The sequence below is a fragment of the Myxocyprinus asiaticus genome, chromosome 49, assembly GCF_019703515.2.
Source record: "Myxocyprinus asiaticus isolate MX2 ecotype Aquarium Trade chromosome 49, UBuf_Myxa_2, whole genome shotgun sequence".
Classification (NCBI taxonomy): Eukaryota; Metazoa; Chordata; class Actinopteri; order Cypriniformes; family Catostomidae; genus Myxocyprinus; species Myxocyprinus asiaticus.
In genome coordinates this window covers 17,167-33,841 of record NC_059392.1, presented here as the reverse complement: position 1 = coordinate 33,841, position 16,675 = coordinate 17,167, and the positions used below count along the sequence as shown (strand labels likewise).

At 38.4% G+C, this 16,675-nt stretch overlaps 1 protein-coding gene and 1 long non-coding RNA gene across 3 annotated transcripts in view; one reads left to right on the top strand and one right to left on the bottom strand.

Annotated features, from left to right (window-relative positions):
• Positions 1 to 16,675, bottom strand: part of LOC127437914 (uncharacterized) — a 49,316-nt gene that overhangs the window by 31,634 nt on the left and 1,007 nt on the right. The gene's annotated exons all lie outside the window — the stretch shown is intronic.
• LOC127437911 (myosin heavy chain, fast skeletal muscle-like) lies at positions 3,179 to 13,070 on the top strand. 2 transcript variants are annotated; one of them, XM_051693075.1, is made up of 39 exons: positions 3,179 to 3,382; positions 3,477 to 3,620; positions 3,709 to 3,865; positions 3,996 to 4,023; positions 4,132 to 4,246; positions 4,333 to 4,425; positions 4,527 to 4,590; positions 4,677 to 4,775; positions 4,862 to 4,965; positions 5,115 to 5,253; positions 5,349 to 5,467; positions 5,561 to 5,710; positions 5,798 to 5,968; positions 6,063 to 6,366; positions 6,580 to 6,647; positions 6,730 to 6,817; positions 6,899 to 7,016; positions 7,124 to 7,247; positions 7,343 to 7,479; positions 7,572 to 7,827; positions 7,953 to 8,195; positions 8,280 to 8,456; positions 8,565 to 8,710; positions 8,810 to 8,900; positions 8,987 to 9,376; positions 9,470 to 9,596; positions 9,721 to 9,839; positions 9,946 to 10,142; positions 10,222 to 10,405; positions 10,493 to 10,658; positions 10,745 to 10,869; positions 11,086 to 11,394; positions 11,507 to 11,710; positions 11,802 to 11,927; positions 12,078 to 12,248; positions 12,345 to 12,449; positions 12,537 to 12,632; positions 12,725 to 12,856; positions 12,984 to 13,070. In XM_051693075.1, the coding sequence occupies exons 1-39, from the start codon at positions 3,179 to 3,181 to the stop codon at positions 12,999 to 13,001; spliced, it is 5,808 nt and encodes a 1,935-aa protein (XP_051549035.1). In that variant the 3' UTR covers positions 13,002 to 13,070. The 2 variants fall into 2 exon arrangements, with proteins under 2 accessions (XP_051549035.1, XP_051549034.1); XM_051693074.1 differs by having other exon boundaries at positions 6,571 to 6,647.

The window sequence follows — 16,675 nt, the reverse complement described above, 5'->3', positions numbered from 1 at the left end:
TTTCAAACAACAGCGCTCATACTCATGTGATATCGCTTAAAAATAAAAAATAACATTAAAAAAATGAACACAATTAATCACACCCCCCAGAATCTTTCCACCATTGGAACAATTTAAACTTTAAGTACCACCTTGAGTCAGCACAGCATCAGCTGCTACAACAGGCAATGTGCCTCAAAATGACACTTACTGAAAGCAGGAGCTGTTCACACAGAACAGTGTTTCCCAAACTGGGGTATGTGAGGTGATGATGGGGGTCAAAAATACTTGGGAGATCCCCACTTGGATCATCTAAGTCTAATATAACATTCTCACCAAGTTCGTCCACGATTTTAGTTAATTTTAAAACATTTGTAATCGCAGTTTGAAACATAATTTGAATATAAGGTGAGATGCATAGGGACTTTGATTCAGATGGTATAGTTCTTAAGTTTTGATGACAGATTTCACTTGCATTGGTGTGGCCAAAATGTTTCAACATTCACACTCAGTAATTTGCATTTGCATTTGCTCGCACCCTAGAGCCCTGTTTTTTTTAATGTTGTGTTATTTTTTTCAGCAATTGAGCTCAACCTTCCTGATAGTATCAAATATGACATAAAAAAAACACCTTGAGCTGACCGCGCAATTGGCCAGATACTCCCACGCTATTCCGTACCTGGAATGATGAGCAATTCCTGACACAGTGGTACCGACAGCTATTGTGTACCATGTCTTAAAAACACAGAGCTCAAGGTGTGAAAAAACAATGATGCATGGCCCGTCAAACGCATGTTTACTGTACATAAACCAACAATTAAAAAATAGCTCAGACAGAATGCAAGAAAGCGTCCTGTGTGTCCTCGATTGTAGAATGGATTGCTGTGGACTGTGGGCCAGTAACAGGCTAATAATGTAATTTCTGTGAATTATGTACGTTTTGGGCTTTTCTCAGCAAATATATAGGAATGCTATTAACTGTACTTAATTGGCACATCATGTGATTCATTTGATTAAAGATTTTAATCGATTGACCTAATAAATACACAACAATGAGATTTCATAACTTTGATGATTCTGAAAATATTTTCCTACATACTGGAGCAGCAGCGGTGAATTATAGGACATTTAAGACATGGTACCTCACTCTCAACAGTTTTAGATATGAATGATTCAATTTAGGAATAGTTATGTTCAATATTTGGATCCATGTGCTTCAGACATGTCACCAGTGCTATTTTTTGGGTTCTGTAAGCTTTTAAGAACTCAGTCACATGATCATTAGCAAAATTACTGCTATTTCAACTATTTCTTTAAAGGATTATGAAATAACTTTGCTTTCTATTTACTACCTTACATATAGTGTTGGTTTCTGGATATGTAAAAGGTAAATAAAGCAGAAAACTTACAGTGAGATCTTGCTGGTGTCAGATAAAGGTCCACTTATCCACTGTTGCCTGGATAAGTGACCTAAACCTAATAACAGCAGCCCTTGCTGTGCTATAATTATGATTTTTCCATATAAGAACAAGCTGTTAATAACTTTGGGAGTCATAATATCACCATGAACCCACTTTATTACATGCAATGCCTACTGAACTTGTATTGCCAGAGATATTATTTTTCACTTGGAAAGACAAACTGTTAATTCAAGCTCTGGTAATAAATCTTTTAGGTTTTCAGATTTTAATTTGATCTCCTGCTGGCAAATGATAGAAGAATTCCTGTAAATTGCCAGAGCAATTTAAATTAGTGACCAGGAAAATCTCTGCTTACTAACAACTTATGTATCAATATCTTAATGGCATGAAACAGAAAAACAGGTATATACAAAGCTGGTGAATGCTTCTTTCCACTACTTCTCAGACATCGGTATGACAAACTGCAACTCAACCAAATGTACTATATTAGCTCAAAAAGCTTAGAGACTAGATACTATATTTATAATTCAAACAGATGTTCAACTTTGTTGAACACACAAGAATTTTAAATGGCAACATAACTTTCAGTATTTTGTCCAACATCATGTGGTTAGGCAAAATCAACTGTAATGTACTAGGTGTCAAATCTATTTAAGAAAAAACAATTAGTATTCTAGTCACCTGGACAGAGGAAGCCAATTTGTCTTGTGGTCACCCGAAACTGAATACCACTGACATTTAAATACTCTGCATCTGATACAAGAATTTTGCATATGTGCCAGGTTCCATTCTCAAAAGGACACAACATTGGTATACAACCTCAGTGACATCAAATTAAAACTTCTCTAACTGGAAAACATTTCCGCATTAAGAGAAAAGTATTTAAAAGACAATTACAACAGACTTAAAGCATGGATTGTGATGAATTCTTATGCCACTTATATATATTTTCCAAAAGTCTGAATTATTTATGTCTATCAGCAGTAGGCTATTTATTTTAAATGAAAACATCTCAACATTATGAAATTATGTATGAAAAAGGTGTGTATAGTTGAGGTAAATCATATTAATATTTATATTCCTGTCATGATTAAGTAAACCACGAAGTCAATGAATGAGAGCATCTTGCTATTTTCCATGGGGACAGAGAAACATCACACCAAGTAATATTACATGACCAAATCCAGCGGGCCAGTTCTGCTGAGCATTGAGTAATGAAACTATATAAAAGGCAGCACCTGACCCCTGAGACTCAGTGACCCGGCAGAAAGGTGGGGGAGATATGACATTCATTTGCAGCTCTGAGTAACATTTCTTTGGAACCTTTTAAAAATTTCATTTTAATTTAAGTGTTATTGTCTGAACTGAAATTATAAATATTTTCAAACTATCTTATGTTGGGAAACTATAATGCAACTCTGAATGGTTCACTCTTTTTCAGAAATCTTTTTCAGAAACTTCTCGGCTGCTACTTTTCCTCTCTGTGCAACATATAAGGTAAAATGCTAAAATAAACAATTTACATTTCTCAAAACCTTTTTCATTGTTTTACCATTTTGCTGATGTTGACAGTATAGTGAGATTTTAATGGAAATTTGAGTTCCAGTTAACATTAGAAATAATTCAACAAATTAAATTTGATGCAGCAATGATGCAGCAGACATTAAAATAAAAGAAAATTGAGGTGAAAAAACAAAACAAAATGATACAATTTAAACCCAAACAGAAATTCAAATGGGAATTTTGTTGTTAATTTTACTACAGAGTAAAGTGCCATCATGGGAGACGGTGAAATGGAGTGTTTTGGCCCGGCGGCCATCTTCCTCCGAAAGACAGAAAGAGAGAGAATAGAGGCTCAAAACACCCCCTTTGATGCCAAAACAGCATTCTTTGTGACAGATGCTGATGAGATGTACCTGAAGGGTACTCTTGTTAGTAGAGAAGGTGGCAAAGCCACAGTCAAAACTCTAATTGGTGGGAAAGTAAGTATAACAATAAAATCTTCAGAGGTTCAAGTTCAAACATTTTGAGCCATGTGTACAAAATGTCTAATTCATCTTGATAACTGATTTTCAGACTGTCACAGTGAAAGAAGATGAAATATTCCCCATGAATCCTCCCAAGTTTGACAAAATTGAGGACATGGCCATGATGACCCACCTCAATGAGCCTGCTGTGCTGTTTAACCTCAAAGAGCGTTACGCAGCATGGATGATCTATGTAAGTCTAAGTGAATTACTTTTTATTCATGGAAAGAGGGTGAGGAGGACCCTGAAGTGTGAAACTGGACAATCTATCTCTGTTTCAGACCTACTCTGGCTTGTTCTGCGTCACTGTCAATCCATACAAGTGGCTCCCAGTGTATGATTCAGTTGTTGTTGCTGGATACAGAGGCAAAAAGAGGATTGAAGCCCCACCTCACATCTTCTCCATCTCTGATAACGCCTATCAGTTCATGCTCACTGGTAAGTGTATTCTAGAAGTGTGCAATCAAATAAGGATTTGTTGTACAAGTTGCACATGATGAATAAATGGAATCTTTCATTTTATATGCTGGAAATCTGAAAACCATTTACACACACCAATTTATTTCAGATCGTGAGAACCAGTCTGTTCTGATTACGTAAGTAAATGCTCTTCTGTTGAGATAAAACTGAGATTCTCAATTTAAATATTTTTCAAAAATCATTGAGGTTTTGTAACTAAATAAAGATCTTGTGTGAATCTCTAGTGGAGAATCTGGTGCAGGAAAGACTGTAAACACAAAACGTGTCATTCAGTACTTTGCAACTGTTGGTGCAATGTCTGGAGGCAAAAAAGCAGAACCCGTGCCTGGAAAAATGCAGGTTGGTGAACACCTCTTCAAGATAACTGCATAGATTATAGTATATTATTGTGCTTTATCTCAACATAATTCTACAATTACATCTAGGGATCACTGGAGGACCAAATTGTTGCAGCTAACCCCCTGCTGGAGGCTTATGGTAATGCCAAGACTGTGAGGAACGACAACTCTTCCCGTTTCGTGAGTTGCTCTGATCAGATGGAACATTATAAAGTTTTAGTTAACTTTTCAAAGCTGGCTGTTCAACACTGTTGTTATTTTTCCCCCCCAAATCTTCTTAGGGTAAATTCATCAGGATTCACTTTGGCACCACTGGAAAACTGGCTTCAGCTGATATTGAAACTTGTAAGTTGCATTGTTTCGAGACAGATACATGCTTTATTTTTCTGCTAACATGTGGATGAGTTAAAGTTAATGTTCTGTTGTCAAAGATCTGCTGGAAAAGTCAAGAGTAACATTCCAGCTGTCTGCTGAGAGGAGCTACCACATCTTCTACCAGCTCATGACTGGACACAAGCCAGAACTGCTCGGTGGGAAATCCACAGACTTTTGTATTTAATAAATTTTTTTTTTGTTTTGTAACATTGTTTACATATTGCACATCGACTCTTTACAGAGGCCTTGCTGATCACCACCAATCCATATGACTATCCAATGATCAGCCAGGGTGAAATCACTGTCAAGAGTATCAATGATGTGGAGGAGTTCATTGCCACAGATGTAAGTGTACAAACACATTATTATTCTTCAGAATCTATTGAATAGTAGAAATAAAGACAAATACTTGCAGAAAAACAGAATACATCATTAAAAGAAACAGTATAACAAACTCTTCTCAATTCTCTATTATATTCTATGTGATCAAACAGACCGCCATTGACATTCTGGGCTTCACTGCTGATGAGAAAATAAGCATCTATAAGCTGACAGGTGCTGTGATGCATCATGGCAACATGAAGTTCAAGCAGAAGCAGAGAGAGGAGCAGGCTGAACCTGATGGCACTGAGGGTAAGATGTACTATTAGGACAGAGACACTCCACATATCAGCATGCAAATCTTAATTTCAGTGCTGAAAGTTGACTGGAAAACTGTTGTTCCTCAGTGGCTGATAAAATTGCCTACCTCATGGGCCTGAACTCTGCTGACTTGCTGAAAGCATTGTGCTACCCAAGAGTAAAGGTTGGAAATGAGTTTGTGACCAAAGGCCAGACAGTCCCACAGGTGAAGACTTACCTACCTCATAACAATTAAAAGTTTCTCTGAGAGATTCTTCTTGAAAACTAAAAGAACAATCTTCACTTTTGAATTTCTCAGGTGAACAATGCTGTCTCAGCTCTCTCTAAGTCTGTCTATGAGAAAATGTTCTTGTGGATGGTCATCCGTATCAATGAGATGTTGGATACAAAGCAGCCCAGACAGTTCTTCATTGGTGTGCTGGACATTGCTGGATTTGAGATCTTTGATGTGAGTATCAGTTACTAATCTCTCTCTAAGAATCAGAAGATGATGCTAATAGTGGGTAATAAGAACTTGCCTCTGTTTAAATATCAGTTCAACAGCTTGGAGCAGCTCTGCATCAACTTCACAAATGAGAAACTCCAACAGTTCTTCAACCATCACATGTTTGTGCTGGAGCAAGAGGAGTATAAGAAAGAAGGCATTGAGTGGGAGTTCATTGACTTTGGTATGGACTTGGCTGCCTGCATTGAGCTAATTGAGAAGGTAAGATAATGGACTTTCAGCAACATAAAAAAGAGTATTCACAAAATGAAAAGTACATGTTGCTTGTACTTGAGCGTCAGTATTTCTTGAACAGCCAATGGGCATCTTCTCCATCCTTGAAGAGGAGTGCATGTTCCCCAAGGCCACAGACACAAGCTTCAAAAATAAGCTGCATGATCAGCATCTCGGCAAAACTGCAGCCTTCCAAAAGCCAAAGCCTGCCAAAGGTAAGGCAGAGGCCCACTTCTCTCTGGTGCACTACGCCGGAACGGTTGACTACAACATTTCTGGATGGTTGGACAAGAACAAGGACCCACTGAATGATTCAGTTGTGCAGCTCTACCAAAAGTCATCCCTCAAAGTGCTGGCATTTCTGTATGCCGCTCATGCATCTGATGGTAAGACCATTGGAATTTGTTTTTATTTCTGCTAAACGCAAGACTAAGACATACCTCTTGATCAGCAAATTTCAGAATTATATAAAATATTACAAACATGCAAGACAGACGGACAGAAGAGTTCATATTTATTGCAAATAGAGACTTAGTGAGTCCATGCACAGCAGCACAAAAAAACACTTTTATCTCTTTGACATTAAACAGCTGAGGGAGGTGGTGGTGGAAAGAAGGGCGGCAAGAAGAAGGGTGGTTCCTTCCAGACTGTGTCTGCACTTTTTAGGGTATACAGATTATCTATCATGTCAGTTTCAATACATATAAATACATATTATGTATAAACAAATGATATAAACAATCCCACAGGAGAACTTGGGCAAGCTGATGACTAACCTGAGGAGCACTCACCCTCACTTTGTGCGCTGCTTGATTCCTAACGAATCCAAGACTCCAGGTAAACTTGATCCCTGAAGTGTTCAATGCATCACGGTTTTTAAAATTACTTTTTGGAACCTAAAGAACATCTCAATTTCAGGTCTGATGGAGAACTTCCTGGTTATCCACCAGCTCAGGTGTAATGGTGTGCTAGAGGGTATCAGAATTTGCAGAAAGGGTTTCCCCAGCAGAATCCTCTATGGTGACTTCAAGCAGAGGTAAACATAAATGCATATAGCCCTAGTTCTTCACCTCATGAAGAAATATCTTTGGCTGTTTTTAACTTGTCAAAACAAAACATAAAATTATCCCAAATATCTTCTAGATACAAAGTATTAAATGCTAGTGTCATCCCTGAGGGACAGTTTATTGACAACAAAAAGGCTTCAGAGAAACTGTTGGGCTCAATTGATGTTGACCACACCCAGTACAAGTTTGGACACACTAAGGTGAGCTATATATCGAATAATGGAGGCCAAATCTTCATAAAGGATAAAAGTTTCTTCATTATTATACTGCTGTTGTCACTCAAATATTCTTTTAGGTGTTTTTCAAAGCTGGTCTGTTGGGTACCCTTGAGGAGATGAGAGATGAGAAACTAGCTGAGCTAGTTACCATGACTCAGGCTTTGTGCCGTGGATACGTCATGAGGAGAGAGTTTGTCAAAATGATGGAGAGGAGGTAAAATGTATTTGGAATATTATCTTTAAAATATTACTGACCAGAACCAAAGAGTGATAATGACTGCTTTGTTGATTATATTTTTTATTTAGAGAATCAATTTATAGTATTCAATACAACATCCGCTCATTCATGAATGTGAAACACTGGCCATGGATGAAGCTGTACTTTAAGATCAAGCCTCTTCTGAAGAGTGCAGAGACTGAAAAAGAAATGGTAGCCATGAAGGAGAACTTTGAGAAAATGAAGGAAGATTTAGCAAAGGCATTGGCCAAAAAGAAGGAGCTTGAGGAGAAAATGGTTTCACTCCTACAGGAGAAAAATGACCTTCAGCTGCAAGTAGCATCTGTGGGTATTTCAGTTCTTATTGTAGTCATATGGACCTCACAGCCATAAAACTATATGCCTGTATAGTAGACAGTACAGGCTAGAACAAACATCAAGACATTAAACTTGTTTATCTCAATAAACAGGAATCTGAAAATCTCTCTGATGCCGAAGAGAGATGTGAAGGTCTCATCAAAAGCAAGATCCAGCTCGAGGCCAAACTCAAAGAGTCAACTGAGAGACTGGAGGATGAGGAGGAAATCAATGCTGAACTGACTGCTAAGAAGAGGAAACTGGAAGATGAATGCTCTGAGCTGAAGAAAGATATTGATGACCTGGAGCTCACCTTAGCGAAAGTGGAGAAGGAGAAACATGCAACTGAAAATAAGGTTCACATTTGAATCACATATTCTAAACATTGCCTATTTTTCAGGCTCTTGTGAATGAAACCACTGAACAATATTTTCATTTAGGTGAAAAACCTGACTGAGGAGATGGCCTCTCAGGATGAGAGCATTGCCAAGCTGACCAAAGAGAAGAAAGCCCTCCAAGAGGCACACCAGCAGACTCTTGATGACCTTCAGGCAGAGGAAGACAAAGTCAACACCCTGACAAAGGCTAAGACAAAGCTTGAGCAGCAAGTGGATGATGTAAGATGATTGGCTTCAGAATTAGGTCATAAAGATGAAAAGATGAATATTGCTTTGTTTTGTTGTTGTATACCAGATTGTAATGCACTGTGATTTCTATGACAATAGCTTGAAGGCTCATTGGAGCAAGAGAAGAAACTCCGTATGGACCTTGAGAGAGCCAAGAGGAAGCTTGAGGGTGATCTGAAATTGGCACAGGAGTCCATAATGGACCTGGAGAATGACAAACAACAATCAGATGAGAAGATCAAAAAGTGAGTAGAAGTTACATGTGTGAAAAAATTATTATGCCAGAATACCCGTGCCAGGTTTTTCAATGGCTGATTTTATGAAACAATTATTTTTCAAAACAGGAAGGACTTTGAGATAAGTCAGCTTCTCAGCAAGATTGAAGATGAACAGTCTTTGGGAGCACAGCTTCAAAAGAAGATCAAAGAACTTCAGGTAATATATTTTCTATGTTAAAATGTGAAATAGATGCATTGGTGGGCAAAGTTTAACAAGGCAATTCTACTTTTTTCATTAAATAGGCCCGTATTGAGGAGCTGGAAGAAGAAATTGAGGCTGAGCGAGCTGCTCGTGCTAAAGTTGAGAAGCAGAGAGCTGATCTGTCCAGAGAACTTGAAGAGATCAGTGAAAGGCTTGAGGAAGCTGGTGGTGCCACTGCTGCCCAGATTGAGATGAATAAGAAGCGTGAAGCTGAATTCCAGAAGTTGCGTCGTGATCTTGAAGAGTCCACCTTACAGCACGAAGCTACAGCAGCAGCTCTCCGGAAGAAGCAGGCAGACAGTGTGGCTGAGCTGGGAGAACAGATCGACAACCTTCAGCGTGTCAAGCAGAAGCTGGAGAAGGAGAAGAGTGAATATAAGATGGAGATTGATGACTTATCAAGCAACATGGAGGCTGTGGCTAAATCAAAGGTAATCACATCAATGTTACAAAAGGGTAATTAAACAATCATACACTTAAAACACTTGTGTATTTAACATCTGTATGTGTTTGTGTCTTATTAGACAAATTTAGAGAAGATGTGCCGTACTCTTGAAGATCAACTGAGTGAAATCAAGGCCAAGAATGATGAAAATATTCGTCAGCTGAATGACATCAATGCACAACGAGCAAGACTGCAGACTGAGAATGGTAAGACACAGGACAATTAGCTAAAATATAAAAAACAAAACAAAAACAAAAACAAATATTATGTTTGAATAAAACATTTGTTCTTCATTATATTCCATGCTAACTTTCTTAACCTGTTTTCAAGGTGAATTTAGCCGCCAATTGGAAGAGAAAGAAGCACTTGTTTCACAATTAACTAGAGGAAAACAAGCTTATACACAACAAATTGAGGAGCTTAAGAGGCATATTGAGGAGGAAGTCAAGGTAGAGTTACACAAAAATTATTTTTGATTTTTCATGGAAATCTCGTGTGTAAACCATAGCAAAGATATAAGACTGTTCTAAAATGTATAAATATGTGTCCTTGTAGGCCAAGAATGCCTTGGCTCATGCGGTCCAGTCTGCCCGACATGACTGTGATTTGCTTAGAGAGCAGTTTGAGGAGGAACAGGAGGCCAAAGCTGAACTGCAGCGTGGAATGTCTAAAGCCAACAGTGAGGTGGCTCAGTGGAGAACCAAATATGAGACTGATGCCATCCAGCGCACTGAGGAGCTTGAGGAATCAAAGTAAGTTAAATAAAAAAAGGTATTGAGAAACCCACATTTGCTAGAATGAGATAGCATAATTTCATACATCTGTCCTCAGGAAAAAGTTGGCCCAACGTCTGCAGGAAGCTGAAGAATCCATTGAGGCTGTGAACTCAAAGTGTGCCTCTCTGGAAAAGACCAAACAGAGACTGCAGGGTGAAGTAGAGGACCTCATGATTGATGTGGAGAGGGCAAATTCATTGGCTGCCAACCTTGACAAGAAGCAGAGGAACTTTGACAAGGCAAGAAAGACATGGAATCATCTACAAAAATTCTGGTCAATGGACTAACGATTCATTTAATGTTGACTACATTTCTTTCATTCACAGGTCCTGGCAGAGTGGAAACAGAAGTATGAAGAAAGCCAGGCTGAACTGGAAGGTGCTCAGAAAGAAGCTCGTTCTCTCAGCACAGAGCTTTTCAAGATGAAGAACTCCTATGAAGAAGCTCTTGACCAGCTGGAGACCCTGAAGAGGGAGAACAAGAATTTGCAACGTAAATGCCACTTTTATATGTCCATCAAGAATATGAAGAAAATAAACCTCAGATAATTATACCATTCTGTTGTTTAAATATTTTAGAGGAGATTTCTGACCTAACTGAACAGCTTGGAGAGACCGGAAAGAGCATTCATGAATTAGAGAAAGCCAAAAAGACAGTGGAGTCAGAGAAAGCAGAGATCCAGACTGCACTTGAAGAAGCTGAGGTACTATTCTTTTGTAACAATACTAACATTATGATACTATTGTTTTCAGTCATCTTATCACATCAGATATAGAGTTGTTTAGAATTGTTAAATGAACTGGATTTCTGCTAATTATTTTGTTTTAAAATCATCACAAATATTTATTTCAAGGGGTAAAAATATTTTTGAATATTTTTGAAAAATGAATCAAAAACAAGTAAAAAAATGATCTTTTAGGGCACATTGGAACATGAAGAGTCGAAGATTCTTCGTGTCCAGCTGGAGCTGAACCAGGTTAAGGGTGAGATTGACAGGAAGCTTGCTGAGAAGGATGAGGAGATGGAACAGATCAAGAGGAACAGCCAAAGAGTTATTGAATCCATGCAGAGCACTCTGGACTCTGAGGTCAGGAGCAGAAATGATGCCCTGAGAGTCAAGAAGAAGATGGAGGGAGATCTTAATGAAATGGAGATTCAGCTGAGCCATGCCAACCGCCAGGCTGCTGAGGCCCAGAAACAGCTCAGGAACGTACAAGGCCAGCTCAAGGTTTGATTGTTTTTTTTCCTGCAAAATGACTTTAAGAAATTTTTGTCCCCCCCATATGAACAACTCAAAGCCTAACTAATAAAATATAATTGACTTTCTAAATATGTCACAGGATGCCCAACTGCACCTTGATGATGCTATCAGAGGACAGGAGGACATGAAGGAGCAGGTTGCCATGGTCGAGCGCAGAAATAATCTGATGCAAGCAGAGATTGAGGAGCTGAGAGCTGCACTGGATCAAACAGAGAGAGGCCGCAAAGTGGCAGAGCAGGAGCTGGTTGATGCCAGTGAACGTGTGGGACTGCTGCACTCTCAAGTATGAAAAATTATTACACTGTCAAACTGGAAAAGAGCAATTACACGACAGATAAAAGCCTTACTGAATAAAATCTGCTTCTGTTCAACAGAATACAAGTCTTATTAACACCAAGAAGAAGCTTGAGGCTGATCTGATTCAGGTTCAAGGTGAGGTGGATGATGTAGTTCAAGAGGCCAGAAATGCAGAGGAGAAGGCCAAGAAGGCCATCACTGATGTGAGTGTTCAATCTAATCTTTTTCATATTTTACTTTAATTTTTTTAATAGTTCTTTGACTTGTGTTCAGTCTAACATGCCACCATAGGGAGCCTTTAGGAAAGTTGTCTGTACAGCTTTTATCTACATTTTATTTGGTTCTTATTTCAGGCTGCCATGATGGCTGAGGAGCTGAAGAAAGAGCAGGACACCAGCGCTCACCTGGAAAGGATGAAGAAGAACCTGGAGGTTACAGTCAAAGATCTGCAGCACCGTCTAGATGAAGCTGAGAGTCTGGCCATGAAAGGTGGCAAGAAACAGCTCCAGAAACTGGAGTCCAGGGTAGGCTTGAGTGCTCAAGAGCTTAGCACAATTGATAATAGATGCCCTGAACATGGCAGAAATTCTGTTGGCTATAACAATAACACTTTACTGAAGGTGCGTGAGTTGGAGGCTGAAGTTGAAGCTGAACAAAGACGTGGTGCTGACGCTGTAAAAGGAGTGCGCAAATATGAGAGGAGAGTGAAGGAGCTCACCTACCAGGTAAAACTTGCAGGAAATTGACCACCTTATTTAATAATATACTGTACATAGTTTAACTAAGACCATTCACAATATTTACACTCAAAGACTGAAGAAGACAAGAAGAATGTGATTAGACTGCAGGATCTGGTAGACAAGCTGCAGCTGAAAGTGAAGGCCTATAAGCGCCAGGCTGAGGAAGCTGTGAGTCTAATAGAAAGTGTCTTGAGCTTGACATATATTCTGTCCCAAACTATCCAATGAAATGAGCTGGATATGTTGTGTAACAATCACAGGAGGAGCAGGCCAACACTCACCTGTCCCGGTACAGGAAGGTGCAGCATGAGATGGAGGAGGCTCAAGAGCGTGCTGACATTGCTGAGTCCCAGGTCAACAAGCTGAGAGTCAAGAGTCGTGATGCTGGAAAGGTATTGTAAAGATTCTAAACATACTTACCCTCAGTAAATGAAAAACTGTTTTCAACTGAATAATGTTTTATTGTGTAACCTTTCAGCAATGTAAATTGCAATTGTTTTGTCTTTTGATTTACTGAAGAGCAAAGATGAAGAATGAATGTGAGACCACAGAATGAAGACACCACACCTACAAGCAAGCATATAATATGATTTACTTGTGCTGTCCCTTTAAGTGTAAATTAAATTCAGTTTATCATAACACAAGCTTCTTCCTTTCTTGTTACCTTCACATAAATACATTTACATTTGTTTAATTTTTGAGACAATATTTTGCTAAATTACAAAACAAATTAATTGTCAATTGTATTTTTATGAAGGGGTATAGAGGGAGAAATAAATAACTTTTTTGATCATAATCACAAACAGATTTGTAAAGCACATAATACAACAGGCCCTAGAGTGCAAGGTTTTCACTTGCATTCGTGAGTGATAATGACTGTGCACTAATGTGAAAAATTATGTGGACTCATGAACTAATTTTTAGTACCATCAGAATTAAAACTTCCTAATTCAGCTATCCATGAATGAAAGTTATGTGGGCAACTTTTTGGCAGCTCACTAACAGCTGCACATGTTTTCTGAAAAGCACTAAACTACACAACTTAAAACATAATTCAAAAATTCAAAAATCATATCACATAAACACAAGGCATCATATGGACAAAATCACATCTCCATGTTTTATCAACAGTGAACTGTTAAATAGCTTTCCATAAAAAAAGAACCTAGTAAGACATAAACTGAACATACTGGCCCACATAACAATTAGGCATGATACTGAATGGATAGTAAAAAGTACAAACACAGAAGTGAAGAACGAGTAAGCAAGGAGAAGTGGAAAGAGCTACAGCTTGCAGGAAAACAAGTTGTGATACATAAAACTTCTATGGAATCTATAAAAGACATGCTGATGCCTAATCAACAAATCTACCAAAGAAATAATGCAAGCACAAATAAATAGTGTACAGACCTATCTATAAAATCTAATGCCTTGGCAGGCATATGTAAAATAACAAAAATAGCTTAATAACCTTTAGCCTACCTTTGACATCTTTATTTGGGTTAAGCAGGGCTACAACAAGTCTCTTCCAGAGATCCCTGAGACATTGTGGAGTAACAGAGATTCGAGCAGCTCAGCTGTATTTCCTTAAAGTCAGCATGAAACGGAAGTTGCGACAGACTTTTTTTCGTATTGTGACAAATTTCCGAGTCAAAAAGCTTATTGAACATAAAAAATATAGGGTGGGGACTTGATTTTATTCATTAGCTGTTGACTGGATTGTGAAAGGTGGGCTTTGCAGACCTGGATGTGAGTTTGCAGTCAACACACATACACTTTTTCCACCATGCTAGACTGACTTGAGAACCAAACAATAATCAAACTGACAACATTAATCCATATCCAGCCCACAAACAGCACACTGCATTCTTTGTTAAAGACGAGGCTGGAGCTCAATGAAGATGAATGAGAAACAAGCGATTAAACGATCACAAAGTTTTCAATCAAAATACACTAAATGTAGAAGAACCCTTACTCATGCTGTACATCCCAAGATACCTGCATTTAAAAATATGAATGATGCATCTGACTTGCATTGTATTCAGTAGTGATCAACTCTGGAAGCATTCAGGTGTGAAATGTCTCAAACACAACAGTGAATTCTTCCTCCTTTGAAAGGTAAATTCAAGCCAGCGGGCCCGTACCAAGGTAGTTTGGGGTAGGGAACAGGATTTTGAGAGGAAAACAGCCAAAAATACACCTCTTCATCTCTGCATTAGCTGCTTTCACACCAGGTTTGTTTATATGACTCTTGAAGGGGTTGGGTTAAAACTGACTTAAATGCAGCATGGCCTTACATACATCAGCAGGGAAGAGTCAGTCATATCACTGGAAGAGCAAGTTATGACATTTTAATTGCGAGGTCAATGTGTTTTTTTAAAATAGCAAATAAGCAAGGATGAATCATTCACAATAAGACCAGTAACATGCATTAATAAAATAAATAGTGTAAATTTTGATTTCATGCTGACTTTAATCACAGAGAAGCAGGGGGTCACGTGACGCCATGCAAGAAGCAGATGTGTGAGCGACGAGCTCCGCGCACTTTGCTAAATTTGTAATAATTTTTATGTTATAATCTGGTGAAATTTGATACACCCAGTTACATATTTGCTCTTTGAGGCAAAACATGGCAAAGAAGTCAAAATCCTCAGGCTCTGGAGACATTAAAAGACACTTACGTGTTCAGGATGAAAGCCCTGACAAGCGTACAGACCGTGGACTCGATTTGGATGGCGTGGCGGGAGAGGAGATTCAGCGTCAGTTGTCAAACATGTTGTTCTTGCTGACTTGGAGGATCTCGCTGTAATACGTCGATCGATTACGCCGATGGAAATAAAATTACAAGAGATAGTTACAAGAGTGACTGATATTGAGAGATGAATCGATTTTCTGGAATCTTTGGAAAGGGAATTAACCGCTAATCTGCCCGTGACCAAAGTTGATTTGGAACATCTCCTTGAAAATCTTGAAGATCTTAAGAATAGAAGCCGCAGGAATAATGTTCGAATTGTTGGAATTCCTGTGCATGAGGAGGGCAGAGATGTGGTGAATCTATTATTCAATATATTGTACAGTATGTGTGTGTATGTGTGGGCATCAGCACAGTGATTAACAAATGGTGCATGTTACTGCAAATAAATTAGTTTTTGGCTTCATAATCTTTAATCAAAATGCAATAACTTTCTGCTGATGACACTAAGACTGCGTGGGCTATTGGATAATATGAACTAATAGACAAACACCTATTTAAGCATTGTTTTAGCAAACTCACATTTAGGTCAGACTCTATTCTGGTACGGAACACTCAATTGTCACCATTCAATTAAGTGTAAAATCTCAGGCAGGGTTCAAAACTAAAGATTTTTTCTGCTAGCCTGGTTGGGTAAATATTTTTTTTACTCGGATCTCAGTGATTTGGACTGTGGCATGATTGTTGGTGCCAGATAGGCTGGTCTGAGAAATTTCTGGGATTTTCACATACAACAGTCTCTAGAATTTACTCAGAATGGTGCCAAAAACAAAAAACATCCAGTGAGCGGCAGTTCTGTGGATGGAAATGCCTTGTTGATGAGAGAGGTCAACGGTAACTCAGATAACCACTCTGTACAATTGTGGTGAGAAGAATATAATCTCAGAATGCACAATATGTTGAACCTTGAGGCAGATGGGTTACAACAGTAGAAGACCACATTGGGCACTTTATTAGGACCATAGTGTTCATAATAAAGTGCCCAGTAAGTGTATGTTAGCCAGCTTGTTAACTTTACCTTGGAGTTAATTTGAAATCCACAGAATTTTCATCAACAATGTTCAGTATATTATAGAGAATCAAATGTGTAAATTAAAATAAAAAATAAACATTAAAACACATGTATATGATTAACGGATGTAAGATGTAGTGACAACACAGCACTGGCCTGATTGAGAAAGTGACAGTTCCCTCAACTGGCCAGTGGGCCATCCTTATTGTTGAGGTCAGTCAGGATTCATTTAAATACTAATTTGAACAAAACACTACCACATTACACAAAACTCTATCTCTTGCATCTTTTCCATTTAGCTTAAACATCAGTGCAGTTATTACACAGTAAGTGTCCTGTTAAACAATTAGTAGCACATGACTTCCTCAAGTTTGCAGCTGTGTGTAAAGCAGATTCTAAACATATGTTTATACAGTATGTGGAGGAAGTATTACATAAATGTTAAAT

Coding starts and splice junctions, on each gene's coding strand:
- LOC127437911 (XM_051693074.1), top strand. CDS start 3,179: ATGGGAGACGGTGAAATGGAGTGTTTTGGCCCGGCGGCCATCTTCCTC. Junction 5,254..5,348: donor TGAACCTGATGGCACTGAGG/GTAAGATGTACT, acceptor GTTGTTCCTCAG/TGGCTGATAAAATTGCCTAC. Junction 6,648..6,729: donor CTGTGTCTGCACTTTTTAGG/GTATACAGATTA, acceptor ACAATCCCACAG/GAGAACTTGGGCAAGCTGAT.